This window comes from Bufo bufo, chromosome 4 (genome assembly GCF_905171765.1).
Source record: "Bufo bufo chromosome 4, aBufBuf1.1, whole genome shotgun sequence".
NCBI classification, from domain to species: domain Eukaryota; kingdom Metazoa; phylum Chordata; class Amphibia; order Anura; family Bufonidae; genus Bufo; species Bufo bufo.
The window spans coordinates 323,390,395-323,410,305 of NC_053392.1; the positions used below are offsets into that span (position 1 = coordinate 323,390,395).

The 19,911-nt window shown below is 41.7% G+C and overlaps 1 protein-coding gene across 1 annotated transcript in view; it reads right to left on the reverse strand.

The window, feature by feature from the left end:
• Nucleotides 1–19,911, reverse strand: part of ASCC3 (activating signal cointegrator 1 complex subunit 3) — a 742,201-nt gene that overhangs the window by 185,088 nt on the left and 537,202 nt on the right. The window contains exon 22 of the mRNA XM_040428803.1: nucleotides 13,607–13,761. Coding sequence (XP_040284737.1) covers nucleotides 13,607–13,761 — 155 coding nt within the window. The remainder of the gene's footprint in view (nucleotides 1–13,606; nucleotides 13,762–19,911) is intronic.

Genomic DNA, 19,911 nt, shown 5'->3' on the forward strand with positions numbered 1-19,911 from the left:
GGACAGTTTTAATTCCTATGAAATGGGTGGCCATAAGCATTGATGGCAAAAGACCTTTCAGTTTCAAATAAGCGGAATTTCAAGAGGTTGGATATGCCATAGCATTACACTATAGGATACCCCTATAAATCTACAGCTATACAGATTACTATAAAGATATATTAACCCCTTAGTGACCAAGCCTGTTTGGGCCCTAATGACCAAGCTAGATTTTGGAAATCTGACGTGTCACTTTAGCAGAGAATAACTTCGTAAAGGTTTTGCACATCAAAGTAATTCTGACATTGTTTTCTCGTCACACATTGTACTTTACTTAGGTGGTAAAATTTTACTGATAAAATATGTGTATCTTTATAAAAAAAAACTTAATCTATGAAAATTTGTAAAAATTTGCATATTTTCCTATTTTCAACTGCAATATTTCACATATATACTATTCAATATTTTTAGCAGAAATATATTTCCACATCTTTACTTTAATTTGGCTGCACTTACAAAAACTTTAACTTTTTTTTTTAGGAGACCTCCCATTTTAACATAAATTTAAAAATTTTTGAAGTAAATATATTTTACTGCAACAACTTTGCAGAGGCTTATAAGTGTCAGAATAATAGAACCCCCCCAAAAGTGACCCCATTTTGTAATGAGTTTTTTGAACCCCTAGTCATGCTAAGGCCTCTTTCACACTTGCGTTGTTGGGATCCGGCATGCACTTCCGTTGCCGGAGGTGCCTGCCGGATCCGTAACAACGCAAGTGTACTGAAAGCATTTGAAGACGGAACCGTCTTCCAAATGCTTTCAGTGTTACTATGGCACCCAGGACGCTATTAAAGTCCTGGTTGCCATAGTAGGAGCGGGGAGCGGGGGAGCGGTATACTTACAGTCCGTGCGGCTCCCCGGGCGCTCCAGAATGACGTCAGAGCGCCCCATGCGCATGGATGACGTGATCCATGTGATCACGTGATCCATGCGCTTGGGGCGCCCTGACGTCACTCTGGAGCGCCCGGGGAGCCGCACGGACGGTAAGTATGCTGCTCCCCTGCTCCCCGCTACACTTACCATGGCTGTCAGGACTTTAGCGTCCCGGTAGCCATGGTAACTATTCAGAAAAAGCTAAACGTCGGGTCCGGCAATGCGCCGAAACGACGTTTAGCTTAAGGCCGGATCCGGATCAATGCCTTTCAATGGGCATTGATCCCGGATCCGGCCTTGCGGCAAGTCTTCAGGATTTTTGGCCGGAGCAAAAAGCGCAGCATGCTGCGGTATTTTCTCCGGCCAAAAAACGTTCCGTACCGGAACTGAAGACATCCTGATGCATCCTGAACGGATTACTCTCCATTCAGAATGCATTAGGATAATCCTGATCAGTATTCTTCCGGCATAGAGTCCCGACGACGGAACTCTATGCCGGAAGACAATAACGCAAGTGTGAAAGAGCCCTTAGAAGGTGAAAAGAAATTAAATTTTCATTTTTTACTGTCAATTTAAAGACAATGAAGAAGTACACCACAAAATGTATAACCCCATTTCTTCTGTCTTCAGAAATATCCCCATTGTGGCCCTAATCTTATGTCTTGACACACGGCAGGGCCCAAACAAAAAGGAGCACCCAGTGGCTTTCAGAACACAAAATTTGCTTGAAAATGTTTTAGGTCACATTGCACACTTGTAATGGCGTTGAGCTGCCAAAACAATAGAAAACCCCCATAAATGACCCCATTTTGAAAACTAGAACCCCTAAGGTATTCATCTAGGGGGGCAGTGAGCTTTTATTCCCCCTAGTTTTTTGTAGAAATTAATGCTAAGCAGGGAAAACATTTTTTTAATTTTTTACACAACAGTGTCAATTTAAAGACAGAGCACATGAAAATGAAGAAGTAAACCCCAAAATGTATCACCCCATTTCTGCTGTCTTCAGAAATATCCCCATTGTGGCCCTAATCTTATGTCTTGACACACGGCAGGGCCCAAACATAAAGGAACATCTGGGGCCTTTCAGATAATAAACTGAAAATTGTTCAGGCCCATTGCACACATGTAATGGCGTTGAGCTGCAAAATGATAGAAAACCCTTATAAATGACCCCATTTTAAAAACTAGATCCCTTAAAGCATGCATCTAGTGGTGTAGTAAGCATGCTGAGTGCTAAATTATTTTAGGATGGAATAATGAGAACATATGGTTTTATTCAAATTTTTTATAAAATGTTCACAGGAAATTGGAGAAAAAATATCTTTAGATGGGTAACCCTGGTACTGTCTTAGAAATCCGCCACATTCTTATCTTTGTGGCGCGTACACAGAGAAGTGAAGCTGTGCACTTAAAAGGGAGGCAGATTTCTAAAAAGGCATTTGCCTGTACATATGACTATGTCTTGCCAAACTGTAGTGAAAGGCAACAAGTCCAAGAAAACGTAGCAAAATGTCTCCAACTATGTTGGAAATTCTAGTTTGTTCACAAGAACACCGATAGGGCTGTAATGACAAGCTGGCGTTCAAGGACAGTGACTAGTCGTACAACGTCTCTTTAGCCCCATCAATCCCTATATGAGAGACGAACGTGCTAAATGACGAGGTGCACCATAACAGGCCCCTGCCCGGCAAGTTAGAAACCGCTATGCACACAATGAACCAGTCACCTACAGAACATATAAAAGGACAGTGTCCAGAACTGTCTGTTGGAACAGTAATGGATCACTAATTCCCCAAATTATGTCAATATTTCTAGACGTGTTGTGGGGTGTCCACAAAAAAGAAATTCTTAATAAAGCCTTTAGCGTACTGGTGAGGAACAACTCAATCATTAGAGATCCTCCAAATAAAAAAATATCATGCAAATATCATGATACAGTAATATGAATGGAATTAACAGCTTTGTGTGGTAGGACATAGTCATAAAAAATGAAATTAAGAAAATTAAGAAAACAAATAAGAAAAGTAAAAATTTATTCCAATGTCTGAAAAAAAATTAGCTCCACAGCCCATGCCAAAAGGATCCCTCCCTCCCTGGAAAGCCCACAAACTAAACAGAAAATTAGAATAAATTGACTTCCTGAAAAGAACCCCCACCCACCCTTTTTGGTATTAAATAAAATTAATAATTAGCAACCGTATGGTACGTCTCAAAACAGGGGTAATTGCAGAGGCATGGTTGTGATGGGCAACTGGGCCAGTAAACTCGGGTGTCCCTCCTCCTTCCGTATTTGCTACACACCCGGCATCGTTTCTGAGGTCTTGCTGGTGGAGGCAGGGACGGAGTGAGGGAAGTGGCATTCTGAAAGCCTTCGAACATCCTCAGATTCAAAGGCTTGCCCAGGTGCAGGGAACTCAAACAGGAGACTCTCAACCACCTTCTCCTGGAACTCAAGGAAGTTGAAGGCTCCTTGGGACTTTTTAAATAAAACAAAACTATTATAGGTAGCAATCTGAATGAGGTAGATTGCTACCTTTTTATACCGGGCCCTGTTTTTTCAGTTCACCAGGTAGGGTTGAAGCGCCTGGTCCGAGAGGTCTACACCTCACATAAATTTATTATAGTCTGTCACACAGACAGGTTTGTGCTCGTCAGCAGTAGCGCCCCTCTCCCTAACTGCCACTGTGGTGTCTGCATGCACGGTGGTGAGCATGTAGACATCCTTCCTGTCCTTCCACTTCACTGCAAGCAGCTGGTCACTTGCAAGGGCGAAGGATGTTCCTCTCTCCAAACGCTTGGACACCAGCGGTTGTGGGTATCCCACTCAATTTTTACGGACTGTCCCACAAGCCTCTGTGTTTTCAGCATGGAGGGATTTATAAAGGGGTATACTAGAGTAAAAATTATTGGCGTACACGTGGTACCCTTTGTGCAGGAATGGCGCCAATAGATCCCACATAATTTTTCCCGATGTCCGAATATTTTCGGGGCAGCCTGGGGGGTTAAGTTGGGAGTCTCTGCCCTCATATACAAATAGACCGCAGGTGTAGCCGGTTGTGCTCTCGCACATCTTATATAATTTTACCCCATATCTGACACGCTTGGAGGGAATAAACTGACGGAAGGAAAGGCGGCCTTTAAAACTAAAAAGGGATTCATCGACAGATAGATTTTTTTCAGGGGTATATAATTTTAAGAATAAATACGTAAGGAGGGAAATAAGGGGTCTCAATTTATTTAGGCAGTCGTAGGCTGGGTCCGTTCTGGGAAGGACTTGGGAATTGTCTGAAAAATGCATAAACCGCATTAAGGCTTTATAGCGATTTCGTGACATAACTGCTGCAAACACAGGGGTTGAGTGGACAGTACTCGCAGCCCGAAACAATCAGACAGATGTCTTTTTTTATATATTTTTTTTACAATGCCCAGGGTAAGTCGCAATTTTTTTTTAATTTCATGGACACTTGTGGGGGTCCACCGTCTTCTATAGATAGACGTGGGCTTTTGTACAGCAAACTGTGTGGCGTACAGATTAGTTTGCTGCACAATTAACGCCAGGAGTTTATCGTCCACAAATAAATAAAAAAAATCATAAGGGGTAAAATTGTTGACGTCCACATTAATTTGGGGAATGGATAAAATTTAGGGGGATAAGGAAGTAGCAGGAACCCACGTAGTAGTAGGGACGGGACCACCGGGTGGAGAATGAGATGAGATGGCGACTTCTACCACCATATGGCTATGAGGTCTGGGGATGGAAGCGGAACTAAAGTTCCCGGTATCAGAAAATATTTCCGCCTCTGAAGCGGTCTCAGATTCAGAGTGGCCAGAGCATAGAAATTTATATGCCTGTTCTGCACTGAATAATCTCTGAGCCATTTTTATTTTTTTATAAAAAGCTCAGAAAGAAATTAAAATAACTGACCGTCCCTAATAGACTAGTGATTCCCACTGACCGCCAGAAACAGAAGGACACAGGGTCCCTAATGAAAATAATTTACCGTCACTAATAGATGCCTAATGACGGACACCCACTGACCGCCAGTAACAGACGGACACAGGGTCCCTAATGAAAATAATTGACCGTCACTGACGGACGCCTAATGACGGACACCCACTGACTGCCAGTTACAGATGGACAGTTTATAAATTTTTTATTTTTTTCCCCACAGTAAATCGCACAAATATGCAGAGCCAGAACAGAAGTCTCATCTCACTCTCCTCACAGAACAATGCACTGAGGGGAGAGAAAAACAAAGCCCATGTCCTGGCTGTGTTAGTAAATATAATGGATGTGATCTCCATGATAGGTTTATCATGAAGACCAAATGATCAGGGACCATTACTATTGGTCCTTGATGGTTACTGTGCTGAAGGCAGATCTTCAGCACAGTAACCAGTGCGCATGTCTGCACCCTTTTTCTTTTTTTTTTAGGGGCCATATTGTGGGACCCAATCGGGGCATTATTACTTATCTATTATTACTTATGCCATTATTATTCAGAGACATACTGCAGGGGCGCCCAGCTTATATTGTGCGCATGCGCCGGTCCGCCGCCATCTTTCTTGAGGGTGGAGGGGGGGGGGAGGTGAGGATCGGGAGCCAGCTTTCCTTTATGGGGAAGCTGGGGGACCCAATCCCTGCATCAGAGACTTTCTCCCTCCTCTCTTCATTTTCGGTGATCGCCGTGATACAGTGTATAACGGCGATCACGTGATCAGAGACCGCTTGTCACGGTCTCTGATCACTGCCCTGAGTAGCTGCGGGCACAGAGCTCCAGTGCTTGATTTAAGCGCTAACTTGGGCTGAAGTGCCACCGTAAAAAGGTGGCCGCTTCAGCCCAAGGCCCTTTAGTGACAGCCGTAAAAACACGTATGGGTGGTCACGAAGAGGTTAAGAAATGAATCAACTTAGAATTTTGGACCTAAAAGGATGATGTTATATGATGAAAAAGCTAATGATATGATAAGAATTTTAATCAGTCTATACAAATGATGAGCTAATTGATTCTACCAGTTTGGAATTTGTACAGAATTTCTCAAAAAGTTCTAATTCCAACAACCCCCAATTTTCTTTTATTAGTATTTGTTAGAATAAGAATTTGGGGAAAATTCTGGATGAATTGCTCAGCTTTAGTATCTATATTTATACACACCTCCTTGTGCTTCATACCCCTTTTTACCCACTGTTTTTGGTTGCAGCATTCAACTGTTCAATCAGTGCTTTATCTCTCTCTAGTCTATACTAAAAATGTTTTTTCGCATGTATGACCTTGTTACTTAAAAATTGTAGTTTGGTGATATATGAACAGTTTTTTTCTCACTTTGCTGCTTTATGAGGATTTATATACCATATTTTTGCTTTATAAGACACACAAATTTCCCCCCCAAAAGGTTGGGGAAAATGGCAATGCATCTTATAAAGTGAATACTAGTGAGCCCTTTCATAATAAAAGTGCTCACTAGTATGCAGGAGGCACTGGGGGCGGTGACTGCAGGGCTGCTAGCGCTTGCTGTACTCACCGCTCCCTGTTCTTCTTACAGGTGCCACACTGTATGTGTCCTGACTGCGTACAGTGTTAAGAAGTAGTGCACCCTTTGACCTAACATTGTACGCAGTCAGGTCACAGTGCAGCGTGGCCAGAAGACCAGGGAGTGGTAAATTCAGGAGAGACCACCAGATGAGCTGAGCGGCTGCGGAGCAGGAGAGGTAAGTTAGTTTATTTCATCTATGATGGGGGTCTGACATGGGTGTGTAATCTGAGCTCTGATATGGGCGTCTGACCTGAAGTAAGATGAAGACTGGGGGGTCTGTTCTGAGATTAGATAAAAAATATTTTTCTTATTTTCCTTCTCTAAAACATAGGATTATAACTAGGGCTGGGCAATTTTGCTGAAAAATAAAATCATTTTTTTTTTAACCCTATGGATGACTTTAGATAGAAATCTCAACTTTCTTATTTTTGTCAATTAAACTGAAAAAAATACCAAGACTATATAAGACTGGCAGTGCAGGGTGTCACGAACCAGCGGATGTGAACCTACTGTGCCATGTGCTCTACCTCCTCTAAGGGCGTTGTCTAAGTGAACCCCTCAATTCTTCACAGTACTCCTGATGGTGGGGATAGACTTTCCCGAGGGGAACGCTAGGTTGCTACCTCTTCAGGAGGATAGGCACACGAGGCAGCTGGTCCAGGTGGACCAGGAGGTACCTGAAGTACAGGCGTAGTCAGGCAGGAGTCGTCGTTACCAGGAGCAACAGTGCAGGACCGAAGGATGAGGCAGAGGCGTAGTCAGACAGGCAAAAGGTCAGGGCAGGCAGCACAGGTACAGGTCAGGCAATCCGGGTCGGAAACAGGAGAGTCAAGGCTAGCAGGCAGGGATCAGATGGGTAGCAGAATCCAATAACACAAATATGAGTCAGGAACACACGAACACAAGTGGTTATCAGGAGCCTTAGCAGAGCACAAGGATCTTGACACTGAGGCATCCGGGAAGGGGGCTGAGCCACTTATATGTGCGCATGAGGGCTAGGATTGGTCAGCAAGGTCACATGACCTAACAAAGGCATGCTCAACCTGCGGCCCTCCAGCTGTTGCAAAACTACAACTTCCATCATTCCCTGACAGCCTACAGCTATCATCCTACAGAGGGGCATTGTGGGAGTTGTAGTTTTACAACAGCTGGAGGGCCGCAGGTTGAGCATACCTGACCTAACCCAAAAATCCCAGTAAGTGACGCGAGCTGGCCCTTAAGGAAGTGCTGCAAAAAACTAGCAGCAAGCATGCTGTGGCCAGGGCTGAGATGAAACTGTGGAGCGGATTCTCAGAACCACAGCACCTACACAAACAGAGCCCAGAGCAGCAGCGGTGAATGGGAAGCTCTGGCCACAGATCACAGCTGAGCACGGTGCCCGGGACCGCAGTGGTAAGCAGGGGAACAGTGGCGCACAGCAGCCGCTGTTACATGGGGGTTACTACACATACATAGAAGGGCAGTGCAGGGGTTACTATATATATATATAAAAATAAAGGGAACACAAAAATAACACATCCTAGATCTGAATTAATTAAATATTCTTCTGAAATACTTTGTTCTTTACATAGTTGAATGTGCTGACAACAAAATCACACAAAAAAAAATATATGGAAATCAAATTTTTTAACCCATGGAGGTCTGGATTTGGAGTCACCCTCAAAATTAAAGTGGAAAAACACACTACAGGCTAATTCAACTTTGATGTAATGTCCTTAAAACAAGTCAAAATGAGGCTTAGTAGTGTGTGTGGCCTCCACGTGCCTGTATGACCTCCCTACCACGGCCGTGCAAGCTCCTGATGAGGTGGCAAACGGTCTCCTGAGGGATCTCCTCCCAGACCTTGACTAAAGCATCTGCCAACTCCTGGACAGTCTGTGGTGCAACGTGACGTTGGTGGATAGAGCGAGACGTGATGTCCCAGATGTGCTCAATTGGATTCAGGTCTGGGGAACAGGCGGGCCAGTCCATAGCATCAATGCCTTCGTCTTGCAGGAACTGCTGACACACTCCAGCCACATGAGGTCTAGCATTGTCTTGCATTAGGAGGAACCCAGGGCCAACCGCACCAGCATATGGTCTCACAAGGGGTCTGAGGATCTCATCTCGGTACCTAATGGCAGTCAGGCTACCTCTGGCGAGCACATGGAGGGCTGTGCGGCCCTCCAAAGAAATGCCACCCCGCACCATTACTGACCCAATGCCAAACCGGTCATGCTGGAGGATGTTGCAGGCAGCAGAACGTTCTCCACGGCGTCTCCAGACTCTGTCACGTCTGTCACATGTGCTCAGTGTGAACCTGCTTTCATCTGTGAAGAGCACAGGGCGCCAGTGGCGAATTTGCCAATCTTGGTGTTTTCTGGCAAATGCCAAACGTCCTGCACAGTGTTGGGCTGTAAGCACAACCCCCACCTGTGGACGTCGGACCCTCATATCACCCTCATGGAGTCTGTTTCTGACCGTTTGAGCAGACACATGCACATTTGTGGCCTGCTGGAGGTCATTTTGCAGGGCTCTGGCAGTGCTCCTCCTGTTCCTCCTTGCACAAAGGTGGAGGTAGCGGTCCTGCTGCTGGGTTGTTGCCCTCCTACGGCCTCCTCCACGTCTCCTGATGTACTGGCCTGTCTCCTGGTAGCGCCTCCATGCTCTGGACACTACGCTGACAGACACAGCAAACCTTCTTGCCACAGCTCGCATTGATGTGCCATCCTGGATAAGCTGCACTACCTGAGCCACTTGTGTGGGTTGTAGACTCTGTCTCATGCTACCACTAGAGTGAAAGCACCGGCAGCATTCAAAAGTGACCAAAACATCAGCCAGGAAGCATAGGAACTGAGAAGTGGTCAGGTCACCACCTGCAGAACCACTCCTTTATTGGGGGTGTCTTGCTAATTGCCTATAATTTCCACCTGTTGTCTATCCCATTTGCACAACAGCATGTGAAATTGATTGTCACTCAGTGTTGCTTCCTAAGTGGACAGTTTGATTTCACAGAAGTGTGATTGACTTGGAGTTACATTGTGTTGTTTAAGTGTTCCCTTTATTTTTTTGAGCAGTGTGTATATATATATATATATATATATATATACACACACACACACACACACACACACACACACACACAGGAGGAGGCAAAAGACGCCCGGATGGGCGACTAAGTGATGCGACGGGCTTGGGCACTTTGTGAAAAGGAAAGTCTGCCCAGCTGGGCACTTGGTCACCATTTTTCATAGGCATAATAGTATGGTTATAATGCTTTTACAACGTTCTGATGGCCATGACCAATAGTTACATTAGTGAGATTTACATGAAAGACCTTTAAAGAGGACCTTTCATCAGAATCAAGTATGTAAACTGAATATACATACATGGAGAGCGGCGCCCAGGGATCCCCCTGCACTTACTATTATCCCCGGGCGCCGCTCCGTTCTCCTGTTATAGGCTCCGGTAAAGTCATAGTTAGGCTCCACCCATTTGAGCCTGCCGGCGTCTCTTTCTCCTATGTTGTAGCGCTGGCCAATCGCAGCGCTCAGCTCATAGCATGGCTAAGAGCTGAGCGCTGCGATTGGCCAGCGCTACAGCATAGGAGAAGGAGACCGCGGCAGGCTCAAATGGGTGGAGCCTAACTATGACTTTACCGGAGCCTATAACAGGAGAACGGAGCGGCGCCCGGGGATAATAGTAAGTGCAGGGGGATCCCTGGGCGCCGCTCTCCATGTATGTATATTCAGTTTACATACTTGATTCTGATGAAAGGTCCTCTTTAAATATGATTGTAATGACTAAACACAGTCTCCCCATAGTTCACAAAAAACTCAATAAAAGCAGATGCTTCCCCCACAATTTATGGACTATTTCATTATTACTGTTCCTGAAAACGCACACTGTAGTGACATGGTGGGCTGCCTCATAGATTTGTCAAAATGCAGTGGTTTTTATTTACCGCTTAAGATCTGTAGACTTTCTGACATCTCGTATCGAGCAAAGAAAACTCCCTGCCACATACACATAAAATTAAATCTGTAATGTTACTTAGAAACACCATGATTATCTTGTTTTCTTAAAACTAGATGGGATAAATAAATGTACAAGCAGGTTCAGTCAGGAAAAATATTAGATTAATTGCAAGCTAGATGCTTTCCAACAACAATTCATTTCCCTCATTTATTGTGTCGCCTGAGTGATGCTCCGTAATATGAGATAAATGAAGATTACTTCATAAAACTTAAATCAACATTTATAGTATTTCTCACTCAACGTTGACACCAAATGTAATATGGAAAATAGATTCTAATAAATTCACCACTAGCTATGGGACTTAACCGTAAGCTTATGATGGCAACTTCTGAAAATTAACTTTCAGAGGAAAGCAAATCTGGCTGGATTGTCCGAGAGATGTAAAAAGCAGACAGGATAATGAACACGTAACACATAAAGGCTGCTCTGGAGATAAAGAGCTACAGGGGGCTGACCTTGTGAACTGTTTGGGTCACCACATACTGGGTGACCGAGTGCCTCTCCTCATGTTCAGTCTATGGTTTACAAAAGATTGGCAAGTCAGTGAGCTGACCTAAAGGTTAAATCCAACAGCAGGCATTAATAAGCTTTGTACTACTGCCGAACATGACAAAACTGTAACCACCTCATCACTTGGGCAGACATTTTTTTCCCTTTGTTTCCTTTTTTCCGCCTTGTTATTTTTCTATCATGTTCCAATAATGAATTAAACATCTGTTTAGTCGAATTACATAATGAATTTAAAGCCATCATGACTAATTATTTATAACTAGCAAACCTCCTCAAGTCTATAGAATTTCTATACATATCTATATCTATCTCTAGATATATATGAAAGGTACATTATATATTTAGATTTTTCTTTCATTATTTTTATTGTATTTGATTATTTATAATATCATGGGGGGTATTTATCAAAACTAGTGTTAATCTAGTTTGGACTGGAGTGAGATGTGTCCAATTTATCAGGAGATGACTATGCCTCTTAACCACCTCAGCTCCCCTAGCTTAAACCAATTCTGCACCACACTACTTTCACGGTTTATTGCTCGGTCATACAACTTACCACCCAAATGAATTTTACCTCCTTTTCTTCTCACTAATAGAGCTTTCATTTGGTGGTATTTCATTGCTGCTGACATTTTTACTTTTTTTGATATTAATAGAAATTGACCGAAATTTTTGCAAAAAAAAGACATTTTTCACTTTCTGTTGTAAAATTTTTCAAATAAAACTACATTTCTATATAAATTTTTCTCTAAATTTATTGTTCTACATGTCTTCGATAAAAAAAAATGCAATAAGTGTATATTTATTGGTTTGGGTAAAAGTTATAGCGTTTACAAACTATGGTGCAAAAATGTGAATTTACGCACTTTGACCTTCTGAGCACCTGTCATGTTTCCTGAGGTTCTACAATGCCCAGACAGTAGAAACACCCCACAAATGACCCCATTTCGGAAAGTAGACACCCTAAGGTGTATAAAGATTTTTTTATATATATTTTTTCTTACAAAGTCTCATATTCCACTAACTTGTGACAAAAAATAAAATTTTACATGAACTCGCCATACCCCTCACGGAATACCTTGGGGTGTCTTCTTTCTAAAATGGGGTCACTTGTGGGATATTTATACTGCCCTTGCATTTTAGGGGCCCTAAAGTGTGAGAAGTAGTTTGGAATCCAAATGCGTAAAAATGCCCTGTGAAATCCTAAAAGTACTCATTGGAATTTGGGCCCCTTTGCGCACCTAGGCTGCAAAAAAAATCACACATGTGGTATCGCCGTACTCAGAAGAAGTAGGACAATGTGTTTTGAGGTGTATTTTTACATATACCCATGCTGGGTGAGATAAATCTCTCTGTAAATTGACAACTTTTCCCATTTTTTTTTATACAAAGTTGTCATTTTACAGAGATATTTCTCACACATAGTATGGGTATATGTAAAAATACACCCCACACTTTTTTGCAGTCTAGGTGCACAAAGGGGCCCAAATTTCAATGAGTACCTTTTAGGAGGGCATTTTTAGGCATTTGGATTCCAGACTTCTTCTCACGCTTTAGGGCCCCTAAAATGCCAGGGCAGTATAAATACCCCACATGTGACCCCATTTTGGAAAGAAGACACCCCAAGGTATTCCGTGAGGGGCATGGCGAGTTCATAGAAGTTTTTATTTTTTTAGGCACAAGTTAGCGGAAATTGATTATTATTATTTTTTTCTCACAAAGTCTCCCTTTCCGCTAACTTGTGACAAAAAGTTCAATCTTTCATGGACTCAATATGCACCTCAGTGAATACCTTGGGGGGTCTACTTTCTGAAATGGGGTCAATTGTGGGGTGTGTTTACTGTTCTGGCATTTTGGGCGGGGATAAATTGTGAGCAACCCTGTAAAGCCTAAAGGTACTCGTTGGACTTTCGGCCCCTTTACGCACCTAGGCTGCAAAAAAAGTGTCACACATGTGGTATCGCCGTACTCAGGAGAAGTAGGGCAATGTGTTTTGGGGTGTATTTTTACATATACCCATGCTGGGTGAGAGAAATATCTCTGTAAATTGACAACTTTGTATAAAAAAAATTAAAAAGTTTACAGAGATATTTCACACACAGTATGGGTATATGTAAAAATACACCCCAAAACACATTGCCCTACTTCTCCTGAGTACGGCGATACCACATGTGTGACACTTTTTTGCAGGCATTTCCAGATGGCCTCAAACCGGGTACGTGTCATGGCCGTACTGTAAAGTGGGGTCTGGTAGAGGATGTCCCCACTCCAGTAATGCCTCAAAGGGGAGAGGCGGGGATTAGCGATTGGCGGTGGATGGACCATGAGAAAGCTGGGGTCCACCAGCCACAGCGCTCCCTGCTCCGTTCTCAAATTAGGTGTAGGTCCCAGCTGTGGGACCGGCACCTATCAGACAATGGGGGCATATCCTAGCGATATGCCCCCATTGTCTAAGATGGGAATACCCCTTTAATTATTACTTTATTATACAGTAAAAAGAAATGCTCTACAAGAAAACCCCGAACATGTAGAACCTTTTCGGCAAGTGCTCTGATTAAAGAGTTGAAGTGCTTACAGTGGAATATTGTGATACATGATAATGCGGTAATCATTTGCTATACACAGGTAATACCTGATCATTCCACTTAAAGTCTGGATTGATACTTAATCGAACTCTTAGAACCGTGCGGGTAATGGGTTGGATGGTCGCTTCCATTGTAATGGATGGAATTTGATGGACGCACTGTTTCACCTTTAGCCCAATGTTCACATGATGCAACATGTGACCTAAAAAAAAGGTACATTAGGTTAAAAACGTTTGCATATACAGGAACACTAATGCAATCAGACTTGTAAATCAGCTTTTAGATGAGCATATTACAGCCTGCATGCTTTGCATTGTAGTGTACAAATGACTGACTTTTTTGACCTGGCATGTTCTAATGTTTTGTAATACTTAACTGGAATTAGTAAAGTGCGGGTTTTAGTATTAGCAACTCTGAATAATAAGTGTTAACCCAATCAATGACTTCTCTACACTATAGTTAAAAATAGCAAGAAGATATTAGACACATTAGAAATGGAAAATGCATGCATGTTAAGGATATGGAGTTTACATACTTTTCCTGACTGATCAAAACAACAAGGAAAATTGGAAATATACAAAGGGTCAGCAACCTCCAACGCTCCAGCTGTTGGGAAACTACAACTCCGAGCATTTACAGTTGCTCAGCTGTTCTCAGAATTCTAATAGAAGGGAGTGGAGCACGCTGGCAGTTGTAGTTTCACAAAAGCAGTAGAGATGGTGGTTGCTTGAAAGTAGTAACAAGTAAAAAGTGGATGGTTAAAGGGGTTGGCCACCATAAGTATAAAAGACAATAAAGTGCCCTAGAGTAGACAACAACTGAAGCCAAGAGGTATTTGTATCATGAGAGACATACTGTGTATATATAATTTTTCTACTGCATTCAGCATAGCATGCTCACAGTGATGAGAGGCTGTGTGGGCGGAGCAAAGTGAAAGTAAAAATCCCAGCATGCATCACAGCAAGCATCTTCAGAGGAGCAGTCACATGACCTCTCTGCCTACTTGTGATGTCATAGTGACAACAGCACCTCAGGTGTCATCTCATCAGTCAAATAACTACATAGAGAAATCAACATAATGATAGCAATCCTACATTCCCAGCATTGAATAAAGGTTACTGCTTTTCCCACAATGGGATATACAGTCAGGTCTATAAATATTGGGACATCGACACAATTCTAACATTTTTGGCTCTATACACTACCACAATGGATTTGAAATGAAACAAACAAGATGTGCTTTACCTGCAGACTGTCAGCTTTAATTTGAGAGTATTTACATCCAAATCAGGTGAACGGTGTAGGAATTACAACAGTTTGCATATGTGCCTCCCACTTGTTAAGCGACCAAAAGTAATGGGACAGAATAATAATCATAAATCAAACTTTCACTTTTTAATACTTGGTTGCAAATCCTTTGCAGTCGATTACAGCCTGAAGTCTGGAACGCATAGACATCACCAGACGCTGGGTTTCATCCCTGGTGATGCTCTGCCAGGCCTCTACTGCAACTGTCTTCAGTTCCCGCTTGTTCTTGGGGCATTTTCCCTTCAGTTTTGTCTTCAGCAAGTGAAATGCATGCTCAATCGGATTCAGGTCAGGTAATTGACTTGGCCATTGCATAACATTCCACTTTTTTCCCTTAATAAACTCTTTGGTTGCTTTTGCAGTATGCTTTGGGTCATTATCCATCTGCACTGTGAAGCGCCGTCCAATGAGTTCTGAAGCATTTGGCTGAATATGAGCAGATAATATTGCCCGAAACACTTCAGAATTCATCCTGCTGCTTTTGTCAGCAGTCACATCATCAATAAATAGAAGAGAACCAGTTCCATTGGCAGCCATACATGCCTACGCCATGACACTACCACCACCATGCTTCACTGATGAGGTGTTATGATTAGGATCATGAGCAGTTCCTTTCCTTCTCCATACTCTTCTCTTCCCATCACTCTGGTACAAGTTGATCTTGGTCTCATCTGTCCATAGGATGTTGTTCCAGAACTATGAAGGCTTTTTTAGATGTCGTTTGGCAAACTCTAATCTGGCCTTCCTGTTTTTAAGGCTTACCAATGGTTTACATCTTGTGGTGAACCCTCTGTATTCACTCTGGTGAAGTCTTCTCTTGATTGTTGACTTTGACACACATACACCTACCTCCTGGAGAGTGTTCTTGATCTGGCCAACTGTTGTGAAGGGTGTTTTCTTCACCAGGGAAAGAATTATTCGGTCATCCACCACAGTTGTTTTTCGTGGTCTTCCGGGTTTTTCGTTGATGCTGAGCTCACCGTTGCGTTCCTTCTTTTTAAGAATGTTCCAAACAGTTGTTTTGGCCACACCTAATGTTTTTACTATCTCTCTGATGGGTTTGTTTTGTTTTTTCAACCTAATGATGGCTTGCTTCACTGATCGTGACAGCTCTTTGGATCTCATCTTGAGAGTTGACAGCAACAGATTCCAAATGCAAATAGCACACTTGAAATGAACTCTGGACCTTTTATCTTCTCATTGTAATTGGGATAATGAGGGAATAACACACACCTGGGCATGAAACAGCTGAGAAACCAATTGTCCCATTACTTTCGGTACCTTAACAAGTGGGAGTCACATATGCAAACTGTTGTAATTCCTACACCGTTCACCTGATTTGGATGTAAATACCCTCAAATTAAAGCTGACAGTCTGCAGTTAAAGCACAAGCACATCTTGTATGTTTCATTTCAAATCAATTGTGGTGGTGTACAGAGCCAAAAATGTTAGAATTGTGTCGATGTCCCAATATTTATGGACCTGACTGTATATAAAATACATACATGTGTGTGGATATGTACATAGGAGTACAGGGTGTGTGTGTGTGTGTGTGTGTGTATATATATATATATATATATATATATATATAATGTGTATGTGAGCGATATCTATCATCATTTACTGTATCTATTTACATCTCTATATCTATCTATATCTACGGTGCTGGGAGATGTGTATATCTCACTCAGAAACCTCAGATGGATGAGATAACTGAAATCCAGAAAGCTGCAGTGGTTTCAGCAAAGGTTTCTGCTGTTTTAACCCCTTCCCAACATATGACGTAATAGTACGTCATGGCGTCAGGTGCGATCCCGCATTTTGACGTACTATTATCGGGCGGGCAAAAAATAGAAAAATAGAAAAAACACATATTAGGTATCGCCGCATCCGTAACGACCGCCTCTATAAATATATCACATGATCCACCCTGTCCAACAAACACAGTAAAAAAATAAAATAAAAACTGATTAAAAAAATTGCTATTTTTGTCACATTACATCACAAAAAGTGCAACACCAAGCGATCAAAAAGGCGTATGCCCCCCAAAATGGTACCAATAAAACAGTCACCTCATCCCACAATAAAAGAGCCCCTACATAATAAAATTGCCCAAAAAATAAAAAAAAATATAACTCTTAGAACATGGAGACACTAAAAAAATCATTTTTTTGTTTCAAAAATGCAATTATTGTGTTAAAGGGAAATAAATAAATAAAAAGTATACATATTAGGTATTGCCGTGTCCGTAACAACCAGCTCTATAAAAATATCACATGACTTAACTCCTCAGGTGAACACAGTAAAAAAAACTAAAAATAAAAACAGTGCCAAAAAAGCTATTTTTTGTCACCTTACATCACAAAAATTGCAACACCAAGCGATCAAAAAGGTGTATGCCCCCCCCAAACTGGTACCAATAAAACAGTCACCTCTTCCCACAAAAAAAGAGCCCCTACCTAAGACAATCGCCCAAAAAAAAAAAAAAAAAGATCTCAGAACATGGAGACACTAAAACATAATTTTTTTTTGCAATTATTGTGTTAAAGTGAAATCTAAAAAGTATACATAATAGGTATCGCCGCGTCCGTAAAAACCAGCTGTATGAAAATATCACATGATCTAACTCCTCAGGTAAACACCGTAAAAAAATAAAAAATAAAAACAGTGCCAAAAAAGCAATTTTTTATCAACTAACATAATTTAAAGTTCAACACCAAGCAATCAAAAAGGTGTATGCCCTCAAAATAGAACCAATCAAACCGTCATCTCATCTTGCAAAAAATGAACCCCTATCTAAGGCAATCGGTCAAAAATAAAAAAAACTATGGCTCTCAGACTATGGAGACACTAAAACAATTTTTTTGTTTGTTTTAAAAATGCTATTATTGTGTAAAAGTATACATATTAGGTATTGCCACGTCTGTAACGACCTATTCTATAAAAATATAACGTGACCTAACCCCTGACGCGAACGCTGTTAAAATAAATAAATAAAAACGGTGCCAAAACAACCTATTTTTTGGTCACCTTGCCTCATAAAGTGTAATAATGAATGATCAAAAAATCATATCTACTCAAAAATGGTACCAATAAAAACGACAACTCTTCCTGCAAAAAAAGAGCCCCTGCACAAGACAATTGGCAGAAAAATAAAAAAAATATGGCGTTCAGAAAATGGAGACAGAATTTTAATTTTTTTAAAATGCTTTATTATGTAAAACTGAAACAAAGAAAGTAGACATATTTGATATCACCGTGTCCGTAACAACCTGATTTATAAAAATAGTGCATGATCTAACCTGTCAGATGAACGTTGTAAAAAAAATACTAAAAAAATGCCAAAACAGCCATTTTTTGGTTACCTTGCCTCACAAAAAACGTAATATAGAGCGATTAAAAATCATATGTACCCCAAAATCGTACCAATAAAACTGTCACCTTATCCCCTAGTTTCCAAAATGGGGTCACTTTTGGTAGTTTCTACTGTAGGAGTACATCAGGGGGGCTTCAAATGGGACATGGTGTCTAAAAACCAGTCCAGCAAAATCTGCCTTCCAAAAACCATGCGGCAGTCCTTTCCTTCTGTGCCCTGCCGTGCGCCCTTACATCAGTTTACGATCATATATGGGGTGTTTATGTAAACCTCAGAATCAGGGTAATAAATGTTGAATTTTTTTTGGATGTTAACCCTCAATGTGTTAAAGAAAAAAATGGATTAAAATTGAAAATCTGCCAAAAAAGTGAAATTTAGAAATGTAATCTCCATTTTCCTTTAATTCTTGTGGAACACCTAAAGGGTGAATAAAGTTTGTAAAATCAGTTTCGAGTAACTTGAGGGGAGTAATTTCTACAATGGGGTCATTTATGGGGGGGTTTCTATTATTTAAGACCACAAAGTGACTTCAGACCTGAACGGGTCCTTAAAAAGTGGGTTTTGGAAACTTTCTTAAAATGTTTTAGAATTGCTTCTAAAATTCTAAGCCATCTAACATCCCCAAAAAATAAAATGACATTTACAAAATGATACAAACATAAAGTAGACATATGGGGAATGTTAAGTAATAAATATTTTATGAGGTATCAATTTCTGTTTTAAAAGTACAGAAATAGAAATTTTGATAATTGTTAATTTTTCAAAATTTTTGGTCAATTTGAGATTTTTTCATAAATAAAGGTGAAATATATTGACTCAAATTAATGACTATTATGAAGAACAATGTGTCACGAGAAAACACTCTCAGAATGGCTTGGATAAATAAAAGCGTTCCAAAGTTATTACTACATAAAGTGACATGTCAGATTTGCAAAAAAATGGCCTGGGCAGGAAGGTGAAAACTGGCCCGAGGTAGAAGGGGTTAAAGAGACCTAGGGCTAATGTCTGTGATTGACCATAATGCCGATCGCAGACAGATGCCATGGTCTTTTGTAACCACAGCATCTGAGGTGGCTTTCCCCAAGAGTGCTGCACCACATATAGTGACCTGCAATGCACAGATAACAGCCGAATGCAGGCAGTTTGCAGATGCGAACCCATCTTCAATGGGTCTGCGATCCGCAAGATACGTTCCGCACCAAAAAAATATAGAACACGTTCTATTTTTTTGCAATGCAGAAGCACGGAGATAAATCCTTTGGAAGCCCTTTGTACTGCTTCCGGGGCTTCTGATCCGTGCCTCCCCTCCATACCACTCTGTATCTTGCAGATTGCAATCCCATTCAAGTCAATGGGATGTTTGATGTCCACAATACAGGAACGAGACGACAAGCAGTGTAATGCACTCGCATGGAGCACTGCCTCCTCTTCATCCAGCTGATTGGCGGGGATGCCGGTTGTCAGGCCCCCGTTTTGCGAACCAGAATAGGTAGTTACATTAATGGCTGTCTGCGTCGTTCCGCAAATTGCGGAACGTACAAGGACGCCATCCGTGTTTTGCGGTTCCGCAATTTGCAGACCGCAAAACATACAACGGTCATGTGCACGAGGCTTAAGCCTGTTCAGACCCCTGCCTTTAGCAGGAGCCTGATCAGCTATAACAAGGCA